Below are 19,360 nucleotides of genomic sequence, written 5' to 3' on the forward strand. Positions count from 1 at the left end.
TCAGCATCATTATCCTGTGCCCCAAGTGTCAGCATCATTATCCTGTATCCAGGGTGTCAGCGTCATTATCCTGTACCCTGGGTGTCAGCGTCATTATCCTGTACCCCAAGTGTCAGCATCATTATCCTGTATCCCAAGTGTCAGCGTCATTATCCTGTATCCCGGGTGTCAGCGTCATTATCCTGTACCCTGGGTGTCAGCGTCATTGTCCTGTACCCCGAATATCAGCGTCATTATCTTGTACCCCAAGTGTCAGCGTCATTATCCTGTATCCCGGGTGTCAGCGTCATTATCCTGTACCCTGGGTGTCAGCGTCATTGTCCTGTATCCCGGGTGTCAGCGTCATTATCCTGTACCCTGGGTGTCAGCGTCATTGTCCTGTACCCCGAATATCAGCGTCATTATCTTGTACCCCAAGTGTCAGCGTCATTATCCTGTATCCCGGGTGTCAGCTTCATTATCTTGTACCCCAAGTGTCAGCGTCATTATCCTGTACCCCAAGTGTCAGTGTCATTATCCTGTATCCCGGGTGTCAGCGTCATTATAATAATAATAATCTTTATTTATATAGCGCCAACATATTCCGCAGCGCTTTACAGTTAAACAGTTTCAAACACAACAGTCATAAGTAACAGCGTTAACAATAATATAATGATTAAAGCAAAATAAAACAACCCTGCTCGTGAAAGCTGACAATCTGCAGTGAGATGGGGGAGATACAAAGCACAGGTGTGTATTTACAATGATGTATTTACAGTGATGGTCCAGCCATCTTCAGGGGGTTGGGGATAGATGGAGATAGTGAATGGGCTACACACACACAAACATAAAATTACTTTGATTAGGGAACGTGATAGGCCGCTCTGAACAAATGTGTTTTGAGGGAGCGCCTAAAACTATCCTGTACTTATATATTATCCTGTACCTCGAGTGTCAGTGTCACTGTGCTTGCCTTTCACATCCCGACCTATATTCTGCAGATAACTTTAGGTTCAGGGGTCTTCTAAACTTGCTAACTTTCATAGATGATACATGTTATTGATTTGCTGCCCCCACTGGGGCCCCCGCAGGGTGGGAGGAATCGCCGTTTGAAGATCAGATCAATAGACCTTTTTTGCCATTGGTCAGCTTTTGTGATGAAACCCTGAGTCCATGTCCCAGGTGATTTCTTCCCATTACACAGTTATTAGTGGACAGAGGCGGCAGTGAGCGGACCGTGGCCATGAAGATTTGCCTGTGTCTCCTGCCGGTTATCCTGGCCATAGTGACCGGGAGCCCTGTACAGACAGAAGACTTCATCCCAACTCAGGAGAACTTCGATGTGAATGGGGTAAGAATCTAGAAACTATTCATTACTTTGAGGTTTCCTGGACAATCAGCATTTGCCTCCATTTGCCTCCAATCTGTGGTCCTGGTAAACCTATTACACTGCTTTGTGAACGTGTCAAAAATGTGCCAATATTTCTTTTTAACCGAATTCCCCTCTCTCTGCTCTTCTTAGATTTTTGGTAAGTGGTATGACGTTGCCATCGGTTCCACGTGTAAATGGCTTAAGAAGTACAAGGGCAAATATGAGATGGGGACAATGGAGCTAAGTGAAGGCGAGACGGACGAGGATATCCAGACTCTCAGCACCAGGATGAGGTACATTAGAATATGGTGACTAGGAGGTGCGAAAAGGGATCCTGAATATTTGCCATGAGAAGGGAATGGAGGAGGGGGGTGCGGATTCTGCATTGGTGCCATCTGCCATTGCTACAAGTGCTTAGTCGTTTTATGGCCCCCTAGTGGTAAACTTAGAATACAGCAACCTTAAAGCACATATTAATATTCCCTAACAGACGTGGAACCTGCAAACAAATTTCCGGTACCTATCAGAAGACCGACGTCCCAGGGAAATTTAAATACTTCAGTGACAGTAAGTTTACCTATAGACTTCCTCATGTATCCTGCTGTGACCATTGCTATAACAGCCCTGTGTCCTCCCTATAGAATATGGTGCCGAAGTCGTAAATTACATCGTTTTTACCAACTACAATGAGTACGCGACTATGTTGATGAGGAAGACAATGAGAGGGGAGACCACCACGACAGTCAAACTGTACGGTGAGTGCCCAGCAAGATGGTGCGAGATGCCACAAACTACATCCGACCAGTCATATAAAGGGGCCCTTCGGAAGAACTACTACATGGTGTAATGGTCGTGATCACACACAAAACACCTATATGCACACAAGGGTTTTGGGATCACCTCAATGTTTGAAGATAACAGTCACTTTTCTGTCCGAGGACAGGGCGAACCCCAGAGCTCAGGCAGAGCCTCATCGATGACTTCAAGCAGTTTGCTGTGGAGCAAGGAATTGCAGAGGATTCCATTTTCGTCCTTGAGAATAAAGGTAATTGTCGCACAATCATTACTGTCCCATAAGTCTAGGAACCTTCACATGGAAAGCAGAGCCTCCTGTAAATACGTTTACCTGCCGCCCCTGAGTTTAGTCTTTTCTCCTTTGGGATTTCCCTTCCATTAATGTAGGCTGGATATACAGCTCTGGCAAAAATTAAGAGACCACTGCTAAATTGTCAGTTTGTCTGATTTTTCTCTTTATAGGGATATTTTTGAGTAAAATGTAAATTGGTCTTTTATTCTATAAACTTCTGACAACATGTCTCCGAATTTCCAAGCAATAAATTTTGTATTTTTTTTTTCTGAAAAGGTGAAATGGTCAAAATATAAAAAAAACATCAGTGCTTTCAGACCTCAAATAATGCAAAGAAAACAAGTTCATAATCATTTAGAAACAACAATACTAATGTTTTAAATCAGGAAGAGTTCAGAAATCAATATTTTGTGGAATAACTATGATCTTTAGTCACAGCTTCCATGCGTCTTGGCATGCTTTCCATTAGTCTTTCACACTGCTCCTGGGGCAGAAATGTAAGCAGTTCTTCTTAGATGGCTTGTGACTATCCATCTTCCTCTTGATTACCGTACATTCCTGAGGTTTTCAATGGGGTTCAGGTCTGGAGATTGGGCTGCCCATGACAGGGATTTGATGTGGTGGTCTCTAAAATGTTTGCCAGAGCAGTATGCTCAGGTATCAGCACAGCTTCATTCCTGGACTGATTTTCCCAAGTTCTGACAGACATTAGCTTGTGTCTATCGCTTTCCCCCTCTCCTCCTTTGTTGTAGGTGCTCGTTAGAATGTATACCCTCTCCATGCAGAGTGATGTACTCTCTCCCTGTGATGTGCATGTGTGATCAGCTCTCCTCGAATATTGGGATTCGCTCACTGCCACTCTCTGTCTTTCCCTCCTTGTGCGATCTACAACTCCAGATATATAGCGCTGACAAGGCCACGGCCAGTGTGCTGCCAGATCTACGCCAGAAGCAGCAGGACAGCCAGCTATGTGGAGGCACACTGTCTCTACAGTAACAAAATAAGACATTTTTAATGAATACTATTTGAAAAGTTGCCACATTTTGTATTTAGGATGCAAATCAGCAATAAAAAAAGTGCAAAAAAAGTGTCTAAAATCTGTAAAAGCACTTGAAATTTAAGGAAGCGCTAGCCCTAAAGTGTAGCCGTGTGATTGGGTCTCTGGCGGTTCTTAGCACTGCAAAGATGTGATCTAGGCTTTTATATGACGACGTATCCTGACTGATAACCGAGAGCGACAGAAGTCATCTGCTCTACAGTAAAGCATCTACCCAGCCTGAAATGGCTGATAATAGAAAGCAATACATTCCAGTTATTATTCAGGCTCATGAGAAGAGGGCGATTCGTCTCGGCATATGCTATGCCCTAAATTAATTTTTGGACCCTGCTCAGAGCCCCCCCTCCCATATTTCACAATATTAGCAAACAGGGGGAGTCAGGGTTATACAAGTAATAATCAGGGGAGTTAAGAGGCTTCAGAACTTTCAGTGCCAGAATGGTGGGCTATACCAGAATGCACCAGCAGGGGGACCCCTCTGCTCAATTAGACATACCCTGGTTTAGGGAAAGGGAAAAAAAAGACAAGTGCGGCGCTTCCTCTGAGCGTAATACGTATTTACCAACAGTAAAAAAATCTTTTAGTTGTGGTTATGCTCACCTTCAATCGGTAAGAAATGCACGTTGAGATTCTCAAGGATTCAGTTCTTTAGGCAACTCTTCTCCGTGTCTTGTATAATCCAATAATGCGTGCAGCTCACTTTGGAGAACTATGTGCTGATCCTGCTTCGGATCCACATAGGTGGTGAATTCACAGGTGAAGTAAACTCCAAGCGAACGTGGCGCTAATCACCTTAGGATTTCTTGAATACATCCACTTCCAGTGAAAGAATGTTAATTAAAGTTCATTTATTTTCTCGAAACAAAAAAAAAGGAAAAAAAAATATTTTATAAATATTTTTAAAATACAAAACAACGCGTTTCGGGTGCTATTTTTACAGTGCAGCCTTCATCAGGTACCAAAAAAGTTTTTCACTGGGGGTGGATGTATTCAAGTATCCTAAAGTGATTAGCGCCACATTCGCTTGGAGTTTATTTTCCCTCTGCTCAATTAGAGACAGACTAATTACCAGATACTCAAAAAAATTAATGGAGATATTTTTTTTCCCCCAACATGGCAGATGGATGGAGACGGTAAAGAGGGGAAAAAATATTAAATACTTATTTTGTCTCCTTGAACAGGTGAATGTACCCCAGGGGATATCGAGGTGACGCGCAGGGTAAGAGCCTTTACAAGAAATCATGGCCTGTTATAGCAAAACTAAGGTAACGATGACAAAGATTTACAGATTATCAGACTTCTTTCTGCTTGCTGTCAGTGAATGCGAACATTCATGTTCACATCCAGATACTGAAAACCCATCCTGATTACGTCCTGCATACACAATGCAGAGCTGCAACCATCCTCCCGGCAGAGTGATGGGGACATCCATATCCCCGATCGAGATGAAAACAAGCCATTTTTCCATTCACTTTCAGCAAGCAGAGATCTTGAATGGCACTGCCTCCTTAGTGTTATTGCTCCGGCAGCATTTCATCAACAAGATTCCTGTTCAGCTCCAGGCCAGAAGGACATTTCTGGGGCGGCTGACCTCTAACCACCGTTCTATTAACCATCTATAGGTTCCAATACAGGTCCTTCTCAAAAAATTAGCATATAGTGTTAAATTTCATTATTTACCATAATGTAATGATTACAATTAAACTTTCATATATTATAGATTCATTATCCACCAACTGAAATTTGTCAGGTCTTTTATTGTTTTAATACTGATGATTTTGGCATACAACTCCTGATAACCCAAAAAACCTGTCTCAATAAATTAGCATATCAAGAAAAGGTTCTCTAAACGACCTATTACCCTAATCTTCTGAATCAACTAATTAACTCTAAACACATGCAAAAGATACCTGAGGCTTTTATAAACTCCCTGCCTGGTTCATTACTCAAAACCCCCATCATGGGTAAGACTAGCGAGCTGACAGATGTCAAGAAGGCCATCATTGACACCCTCAAGCAGGAGGGTAAGACCCAGAAAGAAATTTCTCAACAAATAGGCTGTTCCCAGAGTGCTGTATCAAGGCACCTCAATGGTAAGTCTGTTGGAAGGAAACAATGTGGCAGAAAACGCTGTACAATGAGAAGAGGAGACCGGACCCTGAGGAAGATTGTGGAGAAGGACCGATTCCAGACCTTGGGGAACCTGAGGAAGCAGTGGACTGAGTCTGGTGTGGAAACATCCAGAGCCACCGCGCACAGGCGTGTGCAGGAAATGGGCTACAGGTGCCGCATTCCCCAGGTAAAGCCACTTTTGAACCATAAACAGCGGCAGAGGCGCCTGACCTGGGCTACAGAGAAGCAGCACTGGACTGTTGCTAAGTGGTCCCAAGTACTTTTTTCTGATGAAAGCAAATTTTGCATGTCATTCGGAAATCAAGGTGCCAGAGTCTGGAGGAAGACTGGGGAGAAGGAAATGCCAAAATGCCTGAAGTCCAGTGTCAAGTACCCACAGTCAGTGATGGTGTGGGGTGCCATGTCAGCTGCTGGTGTTGGTCCACTGTGTTTCATCAAGGGCAGGGTCAATGCAGCTAGCTATCAGGAGATTTTGGAGCACTTCATGCTTCCATCGGCTGAAATGCTTTATGGAGATGAAGATTTCATATTTCAGCACGACCTGGCACCTGCTCACAGTGTCAAAACCACTGGTAAATGGTTTACTGACCATGGTATTACTGTGCTCAATTGGCCTGCCAACTCTCCTGACCTGAACCCCATAGAGAATCTGTGGGATATTGTGAAGAGAAAGTTGAGAGACGCAAGACCCAACACTCTGGATGAGCTTAAGGCCGCTATTGAAGCATCCTGGGCCTCCATAACATCTCAGCAGTGTCACAGGCTGATTGCCTCCATGCCACGCCGCATTGAAGCAGTCATTTCTGCCAAAGGATTCCCGACCAAGTATTGAGTGCATAACTGAACATTATTATTTGATGGTTTTTTTGTTTGTTATTAAAAAACACTTTTATTTGATTGGATGGGTGAAATATGCTAATTTATTGAGACAGGTTTTTTGGGTTATCAGGAGTTGTATGCCAAAATCATCAGTATTAAAACAATAAAAGACCTGACAAATTTCAGTTGGTGGATAATGAATCTATAATATATGAAAGTTTAATTGTAATCATTACATTATGGTAAATAATGAAATTTAACACTATATGCTAATTTTTTGAGAAGGACCTGTAGTTTATGGCTTTCCATAAATGCTTGCATGTTACAATGCCCGACACTTGGGACCGCTGCTATGGTTATCACTGACCTGGATTTTAATTTTCAGAGATCCCAGAGAGCAGTGGTTGCTGAGGAGGAGGAGGGCTCTGGAGCGGACACCCCATTTATAAATAACAGGGCAGGTGAGCGTAACCCCATCATCAGAGATATTAAGCTTTTACTCCATTACCTTCATAATAGTCTTAGTTTTGCAATTATTTGACATTTTTCAAAATCATGCTTGCTACCAGTGAAAGAATCGTTGTGAACATCCAGAAGACGACGTCTGGTTACACAGATACTGTGAAAATTCTCATTAGAAATCATCAATAAGTCTCATTATTCCACTTTGATCCTCTGTGGCAGCCAGCGCAGGGCGAGCTCCTCATCTGACATCCTGGGGGCGTCATGCGATTACAGGGCGCCCAGGATGCCCAACGAGGAGGCTCGCAGTGCCCTGACCCGGCTACCACAGAGGAGACTGGACCAGAGTCCTGCAAATATTTTAGCTGGTCTCTATTTATCATGCAGCTGATGTTCTGTTACATTGTATTTCTTTGCTAAGCACCGCAGAAATATAATTATCTGTAGACTCCGATACATTGTAACAATCTCCAGCTCGGTGACCGGCCTTCAGTCTCGGATTTTAGAATGTTTCCATTCAATGACTGCAAACAAGAATAAACTATATGACAAATCAGGGCTACTTTTGCAGCTCAGTCCTGAGCATCTTTTCTATACGATGTGCCCAGATAAACCTGTTCTCGTCCCCCCCAGGCTCCTGCCATTTGGCCCCGGCTGCTGGTCCATGTCTGGGATCCGTAAAGCGCCATTTCTACAACTCTTCTTCCATGGCCTGTGAGATTTTCCAATATGGCGGTTGCCTTGGAAATCTCAACAACTTTGATACGGAGCGCTATTGCCTCCAGACCTGCAGAACAGAAGGTGAGCATTTTATGGGGGATACCATGATTGACGGGCATATAAATATTGTAGTCCACCATGAAGCAGGGAGTTCTGTCCTATGTGGCCTGCCACTAACAGCAATGCCCTCCTTCCCTTACAATCCGGATTGAGCTGAGCTAGGGAGCTCCAGTGACATCTTGTTCAACCCCACAAAATGCCCCCAAATGCAGTAATGGTCCCACCAGAGGGGATATTTCCCCTTACATCCACTGGTCTTCTTTCTTCTAGCTGCCTGCCGCTTACCAATCGTCAAAGGCCCTTGCCGAGGTGTTCAGTCCCGCTGGGCATTCGATGCCACTGAAGGAAAGTGCGTGACCTTCGAATATGGCGGCTGTCAAGGAAACGGTAATCACTTCTACACGGAGAAAGAGTGCAAGGAGTACTGTGGGGTACCTACAAATGGTAAGTATGGGGGAGAAGATGGATCTCCTAAACCATCAATTACTGACATTCACCCATGACACGCCAGGGCTGAGCTCAAAATCTATTTTTCTTTGTATTTCTACCTTTCAGATGAAGAAGAATTTCTAGACATCGGCAATTGAGGGGAGCTTCTACTATTGTATCATTCGATGTAACTGGGTTAAGCTACAGATAGCTATGAATAAATATGATCTAATTGGAGAAGGAGGCAGCGAGATCTGCACATCCTCTGTTATAACTTTAAGATAATTGTCTATAAAGTCTTCAGCGTTACAGACAAAATATATTTTTTTTTATTGCTCAGGAAGTGTTATAAAAATTGTTGAATGGGAAGAAGAAAGTGGCAAATGTCTTTACTTTATTAAACTCATCCAACTCCATACTGGGCCTGTCCAGTCTGAATCCCTTTGACAGTGTTGTAATACTAAACTATGGCCACCAGATGGCAGCAAAGGACAAACGATCAGGTTAGCCATCATAACTTTCCAACTTCCTGAAAACTTTTTCCAAACTTTTTTCTTTACAATATAATTAATATTTTCTGTCTGCTAATAAATAAGTAAATATCTAAGCGAGTCCTGCTGGTGTGAAAATCTAAATGGACTTGATTATTCATATTCTCTTTCCAGTTAATATTATTGCCATCTGAATACACACACATTTATTTGTCAGATATCATTTCAGTCGCCTTTTAACAGCTTCAACCACTGTACATTCCTGAAATAGTCTGCCCTGGGGGTGGTTAACCCTTGAGCTTTCAGGTCCACCTGCCCCACCATTTCATTGAGGCTATGTTCCCATGATGAGCTTTTGTCGCGTTTTCCAGCAAAGTGGATGGGATTTCCAGAAATCTCATGCCTTCTGTGCTTCTTATATGGGCGTCATAAACTGACCTGTGGTGTGTTTGTCAAATGCCATGTCTTGTGGGAATGCTGAGTTATATGTAGATTTTTGCCATAGACTTACATTAGATACGGAAAATCCACAGATAAAAAAACGCATGAAATCCGCACCTATGTATATCAATAAAGAATGACATACGGAGACAAACCCTGCAGCATCACAAAAAAACACAATAAAAAAGCATGTTAAAAAAAAACGCAAATAACGTCATTTAAATTATAGGTGCAGAAATTCTGCAACATCAAAAACTCACCATAAGCTCATCATGGGAACACAATCTAGCATTATACTCCGAGCGCTGACCGCACCATCATCACTGCCCCCCACAAGCTCAGCACACTTAGCTCCAGAAATGCCATGTGCTACTGAAAATCCCTGCTTTTTCAATTATGAGCGCAAACAAACTCCTTTAACAAACCCCTCTTAATATACCTCCATATTGGCATTAACCCTTCAGTTTGCCGGTCACTGACCTGCTACTCTAAATGCCTATAGACCCCTGGTCTCCGAATTGGTCATTAACTGCAAAATAACAGCCGCACATACAATTGCATTCACTGGTTAGCCACCTCCAATAGTGGGTCCTTGGCTACAATGTCAATGGTCCAAACCTCAGCTCTTTATCCGGAGTTATAAAGCTCTCTAAAATGCCTACTGGGGGAGGGGAGATGACTAAATCAAATACCCCCCCCACCTCCTCCATCCAAGCTGGGCCTACTCTATACAGGCATCAATCCATCCCTGCATTTTCTGTGTGGCTGCACAAGGTGAATGAAGCCTTTGAAAAGTTGGTAAAAAGGGGGAGAGGACAGAATAGTGCGGTAGGGCTGTGCCTTTAACCCCATCCCTACCAGGAAGGCAAAATGACTTGTTGCTATAAGAAGCCATGACAGAAGGGTGTGTGTGTGTGTGTGTGTGTGTGTGTGTGTGTGTGTGTGTGTGTGTGTGTGTGTGTGTGTGTGTGTGTGTGTGTGTGTGTGTGTGTTTACTTGGAAGGTACCTCGTCATCTCTTACATGACATAAGTCCCTATGACTATACTTCACATGCGCTGCCAGAGATGCTGAGCGCAGCACGGAAGTACAATTATATCCAGCACTGTTGGGGTTAACAAACGTTCGGTCATTGGGATCTGTACAGGATCAGTAATGTAATGTATGTACACAGTGACTGCACCAGCAGAATAGTGAGTGCAGCTCTGGAGTATAATACAGCATGTAACTCAGGATCAGTAATGTAATGTATGTACAGCAGAATAGTGAGTGCAGCTCTGGAGTATAATACAGGATGTAACAGGATAAGTACAGGATCAGTAATATAATGAATGTACACAGTGACTGCACCAGCAGAATAGTGAGTGCAGCTCTGGGGTATAATACAGGATGTAACTCAGGATCAGTACAGGATCAGTAATATAATGAATGTACACAGTGACTGCACCAGCAGAATAGTGAGTGCAGTTCTGGGGTATAATACAGGATGTAACTCAGGATCAGTACAGGATCAGTAATATAATGAATGTACACAGTGACTGCACCAGCAGAATAGTGAGTGCAGCTCTGGGGTATAATACAGGATGTAACTCAGGATCAGTACAGGATCAGTAATGTAATGCATGTACACAGTGACTGCACCAGCAGAATAGTGAGTGCAGCTCTGGAGTATAATACAGCATGTAACTCAGGATCAGTAATGTAATGTATGTACAGCAGAATAGTGAGTGCAGCTCTGGAGTATAATACAGGATGTAACACAGGATAAGTACAGGATCAGTAATGTAATGTATGTACACAGTGACTGCACCAGCAGAATAGTGAGTGCAGTTCTGGGGTATAATACAGGATGTAACTCAGGATCAGTACAGGATCAGTAATATAATGAATGTACACAGTGACTGCACCAGCAGAATAGTGAGTGCAGCTCTGGGGTATAATACAGGATGTAACTCAGGATCAGTACAGGATCAGTAATGTAATGCATGTACACAGTGACTGCACCAGCAGAATAGTGAGTGCAGCTCTGGAGTATAATACAGCATGTAACTCAGGATCAGTAATGTAATGTATGTACAGCAGAATAGTGAGTGCAGCTCTGGAGTATAATACAGGATGTAACAGGATAAGTACAGGATCAGTAATATAATGAATGTACACAGTGACTGCACCAGCAGAATAGTGAGTGCAGCTCTGGGGTATAATACAGGATGTAACTCAGGATCAGTACAGGATCAGTAATATAATGAATGTACACAGTGACTGCACCAGCAGAATAGTGAGTGCAGTTCTGGGGTATAATACAGGATGTAACTCAGGATCAGTACAGGATCAGTAATATAATGAATGTACACGATCAGTAATATAATGAATGTACACAGTGACTGCACCAGCAGAATAGTGAGTGCAGCTCTGGGGTATAATACAGGATGTAACTCAGGATCAGTACAGGATCAGTAATGTAATGCATGTACACAGTGACTGCACCAGCAGAATAGTGAGTGCAGCTCTGGAGTATAATACAGCATGTAACTCAGGATCAGTAATGTAATGTATGTACAGCAGAATAGTGAGTGCAGCTCTGGAGTATAATACAGGATGTAACACAGGATAAGTACAGGATCAGTAATGTAATGTATGTACACAGTGACTGCACCAGCAGAATAGTGAGTGCAGTTCTGGGGTATAATACAGGATGTAACTCAGGATCAGTACAGGATCAGTAATATAATGAATGTACACAGTGACTGCACCAGCAGAATAGTGAGTGCAGCTCTGGGGTATAATACAGGATGTAACTCAGGATCAGTACAGGATCAGTAATGTAATGCATGTACACAGTGACTGCACCAGCAGAATAGTGAGTGCAGCTCTGGAGTATAATACAGCATGTAACTCAGGATCAGTAATGTAATGTATGTACAGCAGAATAGTGAGTGCAGCTCTGGAGTATAATACAGGATGTAACACAGGATAAGTACAGGATCAGTAATGTAATGTATGTACACAGTGACTGCACCAGCAGAATAGTGAGGGCAGCTCTGAAGTATAATTCAGGATGTAACTCAGGATCAGTAATATAATGAATGTACACAGTGACTGCACCAACAGAATAGTGAGTGCAGTTCTGGGGTATAATACAGGATGTAACTCAGGATCAGTACAGGATCAGTAATATAATGAATGTACACAGTGACTGCACCAGCAGAATAGTGAGTGCAGCTCTGGGGTATAATACAGGATGTAACTCAGGATCAGTACAGGATCAGAAATGTAATGTATGTACACAGTGACTGCACCAGCAGAATAAGGAGTGCAGCTCTCAATTGTGAGGTAATGAGACAGTATGTACAAGGTATGACTGAAGGATCAGGTACAGTGCAATGTGTCAAACCACTGGACCACTGTTAGTGTTTAGGGTTCCCTAATGATTCATGTATATATACTGGGTACAGAAAGTATTCAGACCCCTTTAAAATGTTCACTCTTTGTTTCATTGCAGCCATTTGGTACATTCAAAAAAGTTCATTTTTTTCTCATTCATGCACACTCTGCACCCCATCTTGACTGAAAAGAAAAACAGAAATTACATTTTTGTAATGATGAAAAAATGAAAAATGAAATATCACATGGTCATAAGTATTCAGACCCTTTGCTCAGACACTCATATTTAAGTTACATGCTATCCATTTCCTTGTGATCCTCCTTGAGATGGTTCTACTCCTTCAGTGGAGTCCAGCTGTGTTCAATTAAACTGATAGGACTTGATTTGGAAAGACGCACACCTGTCTATATAAGACCTCACAGCTCACAGTGCATGTCAGACTAAATGAGAATCATGAGGTTAAAGGAACTGGCCAAGGAGCTCAGAGACAGAATTGTGGCAAGGCACAGATCTGGCCAAGGTTACAACAGAATTTCTGCAATACTCAAAGTTCTTAAGAGCACAGTGGCCTCCATAATCCTTAAATGGAAGAAGTTTGGGACCACCAGAAGTCTTCCTAGACCTGGCCGTCCAGCCAAACTGAGCAATCGTGGGAGAAGAGCCTTGGTGAGAGAGGAAGAACCCCAAGATCACTGTGGCTGAGCTCCAGAGATGCAGTAGGGAGATGGGAAAAAGTTCCATAAAGTCAACTATCACAGCAGCCCTTCACCAGTCGGGCCATTAGGGCAGAGTGGCCTGACGGAAGCCTCTCCTCAGTGCAAGACATATGAAAGCCTGCAAAGAGTTTGCTAAAAAGCACATGAAGGACTCCCAGACTATGAGAAATAAGATTCTCTGGTCTGATGAGATGAAGATAGACCTTTTTGGTGATAATTCTAAGCGGTATGTGTGGAGAAAACCAGGCACTGCTCATCACCTACCTAATACAATCCCAACAGTGAAACATGGTGGTGGCAGTATCATGCTATGGGGGTGTTTTTCAGCTGCAGGGACGGGATGACTCTTGACGATTTGGTGGGTGGGGCCACTCGGGGGCTGATTTGGTGGGTGGGGCCACTCGGGGGCCGATTTGGTGGGAGGGGCCGATTTGGTGGGCGGGGCCACTCTGGGGCCGATTTGGTGGGCGGGGCCACTTGGGGGCCGATTTGGTGTGCGGGGCCACTCGGGGTCCGATTTGGTGGGCGGGGCACCTCAGGTGCCAATTTGGCGGGCGGGTCACTTTAAGAGCTGATATTATCTGACAAAACCTGTGTCCTGGTGGGGTCATGTAGAGTTCGTAGGCGTTGGCATAGTAACTGGGTCTGACTGCGCATATCAATGAGCTAATCAGCCAGGTGGCAGTTATTTTGAAATTGCCTCAGAAATCAGATTATACCCTATGGAAAAATTTCCCTATTGAAATACATTGAGACAATTCATTCCAATGAGGGGAAAAAAAAATTCAAACGCAAATTGCGCCAAAACTACAAATCCGATCGACACGAAAAATACTTAGCACACCTCTCAGGAACGCTGGCTTCGAAATGACGCCTCACGGGAGTCTGTGAGTGCAGCGGTTCGGGCCGCATTAATTGCGGGAAAAAGCCTAATAATAAGAAGAATAAGAAGTTAACTACGATCGGATTACAATATAGTGCTTTGTGCCAAAGCACTATAAAAAAAAAGGAAAAACCATGGATAAGACAGGTGACATGAAGCAGAATTACCATGAGTGATAAACAGCTATGTCCATAAATATTGGGCCACCTCTTAGATAAGGAATGTTTTATTGTCCTCTGATTGGGGTCTGGTTCTGTTGTGATGACCCCTCATAGTCTGAGGGGCAAGTTCCTTAGTTGATGTAAAAAGACATAAATCCGTGCGACACATTCATTTCTGCAGTGAGACTGTCAAAGGTCGTCATCAGTTTGTATTCCCAGACTCTTCTGTCTCTCTGAGATTTGAAGCTACCTTTTAACACAAGTAATTTCATGTCCATAATATTATGATTTGGGAGACAAAAATGTATTGCCACAGGTAAATCCATTCTTTTCTCTCTTATTGTGTGGTGGTGAGAATTCATTCTTGTTCTCAGTTTCTGCCCTGTCTCCCCCACATACAGACCCCCAGTTTGACATTTAGTACAAATAATTAGGTACACCACATTAGAAGTGTCGCAGCTGAAAGTACCTGGTATCTTGTAGTCCTGATGTGAATTGGGGATCTTTATCTTGTCCGTGGTCATTATAAATGGGCAGGTTTTACATTTTTTTCTGGTTGCAAGGAAAGGTTCCTGCAGCTGTTGGAGAGGACAGGGAGCTCTTGACAATGATGCTTCTTAGATTTGGGGGCTGCCTAAAACACAGTAGTGGGGGGTCTGGAAAAATGGATTGTAAGCAGGCATCTTTTTGCAGTAAAGGTTGTAATTTCCGTGCAGCTCCCCTTAGCACCTCCAGATTTGGATTGTAGGTAACTACTAGAGGCACCCGGTTATTTTCTTCTTTAGCTTTGTAATGTAGCAGGTGATTCCTTGATATTCTGGTGGCTCTTGTAATCTGGTTTTCAGTTGTTCTTGGATGGTAGCCCTGGTTCAAAAAGGTCTTTCTGAGGCGACCAAGGTGTTCATCCCTATCCATTGGGTTGGAACATATACGATTGTATCTGATCGCTTGGCTGTAGACAATAGAGTTTTTTTAATGTGTTTTGGATGGAAACTGTCCCATTTAACCCCTTAGTGACAGAGCCAATTTGGTACTTAATGACCGAGCCAATTTTTACAATTCTGACCACTGTCACTTTATGAGGTTATAACTCTGGAACGCTTCAACGGATCCCGCTGATTCTGAGATTGTTTTTTTCGTGACATATTGTACTTCATGTTAGTGGTAACATTTCTTCGATATTACTTGCGATTATTTATGAAAAAAATGGAAATATGGCGAAAATTTTTAAAATTTTGCAATTTTCAAACTTTGTATTTTTATGCCCTTAAATCAGAGAGATATGTCACGAAAAATAGTTAATAAATAACATTTCCCACATGTCTACTTTACATCAGCACAATTTTGGAACCAAAATATTTTTTTGTTAGGGAGTTATAAGGGTTAAAAGTTGACCAGCAATTTCTCATTTTTACAACACCATTTTTTTTAGGGACCACATCACATTTGAAGTCATTTTGAGGGGTCTATATGATAGAAAATAACGAAGTGTGACACCATCCTAAAAACTACACCCCTCAAGGTTCTCAAAACCACATTCAAGAAGTTTATTAACCCTTTACGTGCTTCACAGGAACTGAAACAATGTGGAAGGAAAAAATGAACATTTAACTTTTTTTTGCAAACATCTTAATTCAGAACCATTTTTTTTATTTTCACATGTGTAAAAACAGAAATGTAACCATAAATTTTGTTATTCAATTTCTCCTGAATACGCCAATACCCCATATGTGGGGGTAAACCACTTTTTGGGCGCGCCGCAGAACTTGGAAGTGAAGGAGCGCCGTTTGACTTTTTCAATGCAGAACTGGCTGGAATTGAGATTGGACGCCATGTCGCGTTTGGAGAGCCCCTGATGTACCTAAACAGTGGAAACTCCCCACAAGTGACACCATTTTGGAAACTAGACCCCTTAAGGAACATATCTAGATGTGTGGTGAGCACTTTGAACCCCCAAGTGCTTCACGGAAGTTTATAACGTAGAGCCGTGAAAATAAAAAAATCGCTTTTGTTTACACAAAAATGATCTTTTTGCCCACAAATTCTTATTTTCACAAGGGTAACAGGAGAAATTGGACCCAAGAAGTTGTTGTCCAATTTATCCCGAGTACGCTGATGCCCCATATGTGGGGGTAACCCACTGGTTCGGCGCACGGCAGAGCTCAGAAGGGAGGGAGCACCATTTGGCTTTTTGAGCGCAAAATTGGCTGTCGTGTTTGGAGACCCCCTGATGTACCTAAACAGTACCCTAATCCCAACCTGATTCATAATCCTAATCACTAACCCTAACGATAATCACAACCCTTACCCCAAAACAACCCTAATGTCAACACTAACCATAACCCTAATCAAAACCCTAAATCCAACACACCCCTAATCCTAATCTCAACCCTAACTTCAAACCTAACCCTAATCCCAATACACCCCCAATCACAACCCTAACCTTAACCCTAATCCCAAACCAAACCCTAATCCCAAGCGTAACCCTAATGCCAACCCTAACCCTAATACCAACCCTAATCCAAACCCTAACCCTAATCCCAACTCTAACCCTAACCTTAGCCCCAACCCTAGCCCTAACTTTAGCCCCAACCTTAAGGCTACTTTCACACTTGCGTCGTTTGGCATCCGTCGCAATCCGTCGTTTTGGACAAGAATCGGATCCTGCAAATGTGCCCGCAGGATGCGTTTTTTGCCCATAGACTTGTATTGCCGATGGATCGTGATGGATGGCCACACGTCGTGTCCGTCGTGCACTGGATCAGTGTTTTGGCGGACCGTCAGCACAAAAAAAGTTCAATGTAACGTTTTTTTGTACGTCGCATCCGCCATTTCTGACCGCGCATGCGTGGCCGTAACTCCGCCCCCTCCTCCCCAGGACATAGATTCAACGCATCCGCTGCCCAAAAACTACATCCGCTGCCCACGTTGTGCACAATTTTCACAACGTGCGTCGGTATGTCGGGCCGATGCATTGCGACGGCCCCGTACCGACGTAAGTGTGAAAGAAGCCTAACCCTAAATTTAGCCCCAACCCTAACCCTAAATTTAGCCCCAACCCTAAATTTAGCCCCAACCCTAACCCTAAATTTAGCCCTAGCCCTAACCATAACCCTAATTTTAGCCCCAACTGCTCTTCTCCTGCCGGCCGGCAGATGGAGACGGATGGCGGGCGCACTGCGCATGCACCCGCCATTTTCTTTTGCCCAGAAGATGCCGGCGGCCAGAAGGAGCAGCAGGAGGATCCAGGGACACCGGTGAGTATGATAGGGTCCCCGAATCCCCCTATTTCTCTGTCCTCCGATGTGCGATCACATCAGAGGACAGAGAATTACAATTTGCTTTTTTTTTTTTTTTTTTTTTGCGGTCACCGGTAAACAGTTAATTACCGGCGATCGCAAAACAGGGGTCGGTAAAATCGACCCCGATCATGCTCTTTGGGGTCTCGGCTACCCCCGGCAGCCGAGACCCCAAAGATTCTCCCGGGGCCGGCCGGCGCACTGCGCATGCGCCCGCCATTTTGAAGATGGCGGCACCCACCGGGAGCCACGAGGAGCACCGGGGGAGATAGGTGAGTATCGGGGGGCTATCTGGGACCCCCTTTCTCTGTCCTCTGATGTGCGATCACATCGGAGGACAGAGAAATTAAAAAGAGATCGCGTTTTTGTTTTTTTTTGCGATCGCCGGTAAACAGTTAATTACCGGCGATCGCAAATGCGGGGTCGGTAAAAAAAAAACCCCGAATCATGTTCTCTGGGGTCTCAGCTACACCCGGCAGCCAAGACACCGGAGAAAATCCGACTCTGGGGTGCGCTATTCACTTTTTTAATTAACGGCGCTGTGCTTTAAGTACCCTTAGCGGCCGCCGTTAAAAGGCGTATCGGCGGTCGCTAAGGGGTTAAGGTATGTTGGACGGTCGATTGGCTTCTGATACAGGGATGTCTCTATTATATTGTTCTGCAGCCTAATGATGGTGTCCAAAAAGTTAATTTCAGTGCAGGAGTAGTTGAGTGTCAAGTTGATGGTAGGATGATTTATAAAGTGCATAGACATCAGGAAGTCTTTTTTCGAAACGTGCGTTGGGGCGGCAGGGACCAATTTGTTACCAGCACCTAGCCTATTGTGACTTAGTAAGTATATCATGCCTTTCTTGTAGCCTGATCTCGCTGCTTTACGGCCTGTTATGTCCTGATGTTTATGCACTATGCACTTTATAATTCATGCGATTTCTTAGCTACAAGGTACATCCATTTGTATGGACATGTTTGTCTAGCCATTTTTTCTATATGTACTCTATAGGGCACTGATTAACTATTTACATTCAAATTTGTATTACTGGCGTATTGTGCTGGTCATTTTGTGTCCTGTACATTGGTTTCTAGTGGTTCTCATTTTATTATCTTTGTTATTTTTTGATTTATTGCATTAAATATCTATTTTAGGATTATACTCATTTGTGGTTTTTCAATACCCGTTTATTGGTGTGAATCAGAACAAATTGTACAACACCTTTTGTGGTCCATTTTCTCCCGTTACCCTTGGTAAAATAAAACAAATTGGAGCTGAAGTAAATTTTGTGAAACAAAGTTAAATGTTCATTATTTTTTTTTAAACATTCCAAAAATTCATGTAAAACACCTGAAGGGTTAATAAACTTCTTGAATGTGGTTTTGAGCACCTTGAGGGGTGCAGTTTTTAGAATGGTGTCACACTTGGTTATTTTCTATCATATAGACCCCTCAAAATGACTTCAAATGTGATGTGGTCCCTAAAAAATATTGGTGTTGTAAAAATAAGAAATTGCTGGTCAACTTTTAACCCTTATAACTCCCTAACAAAAAAAAATTTTGGTTCCAAAATTGTGCTGATGTAAAGTAGACATGTGGGAAATGTTACTTATTAAGTATTTTGTGTGACATATCTCTGTGATTTAAGGGCATAAAAATTCAAATTTGGAAAATTGCAAAATTTTCGCCAAATTTTCATTTTTTCACAAATAAATGCACGTTATATCTAACAGTGTCAGAATCGCCAAGATCCGTTGAAGCGTTCCAGAGTTATAACCTCATAAAGGGACAGTGGTCAGAATTGTAAAAATTGGCCCGGTCATTAACGTGCAAACCACCCTTGGGGCTTAAGGGGTTAATGTATGCATTTTTTTCACGG

The 19,360-nt window shown here is 43.1% G+C and overlaps 1 protein-coding gene across 1 annotated transcript; it reads left to right on the plus strand.

The window, feature by feature from the left end:
- The first annotated feature begins 921 nt into the window (after nucleotides 1-921).
- Nucleotides 922-9,218, plus strand: AMBP (alpha-1-microglobulin/bikunin precursor). The gene is made up of 10 exons (XM_069755523.1): nucleotides 922-1,330; nucleotides 1,502-1,644; nucleotides 1,842-1,918; nucleotides 1,993-2,106; nucleotides 2,295-2,396; nucleotides 4,677-4,714; nucleotides 6,833-6,908; nucleotides 7,543-7,710; nucleotides 7,960-8,133; nucleotides 8,245-9,218. The coding sequence occupies exons 1-10, from the start codon at nucleotides 1,223-1,225 to the stop codon at nucleotides 8,274-8,276; spliced, it is 1,032 nt and encodes a 343-aa protein (XP_069611624.1). The 5' UTR covers nucleotides 922-1,222; the 3' UTR covers nucleotides 8,277-9,218.
- Nucleotides 9,219-19,360: the final 10,142 nt, after the last annotated feature.

This window comes from Ranitomeya imitator, chromosome 2, assembly GCF_032444005.1.
Source record: "Ranitomeya imitator isolate aRanImi1 chromosome 2, aRanImi1.pri, whole genome shotgun sequence".
NCBI lineage: Eukaryota > Metazoa > Chordata > Amphibia > Anura > Dendrobatidae > Ranitomeya > Ranitomeya imitator.

Coding starts and splice junctions, on each gene's coding strand:
- AMBP (XM_069755523.1), top strand. CDS start 1,223: ATGAAGATTTGCCTGTGTCTCCTGCCGGTTATCCTGGCCATAGTGACC. Junction 1,919..1,992: donor ATTTAAATACTTCAGTGACA/GTAAGTTTACCT, acceptor TCCTCCCTATAG/AATATGGTGCCGAAGTCGTA. Junction 7,711..7,959: donor CCAGACCTGCAGAACAGAAG/GTGAGCATTTTA, acceptor TCTTTCTTCTAG/CTGCCTGCCGCTTACCAATC.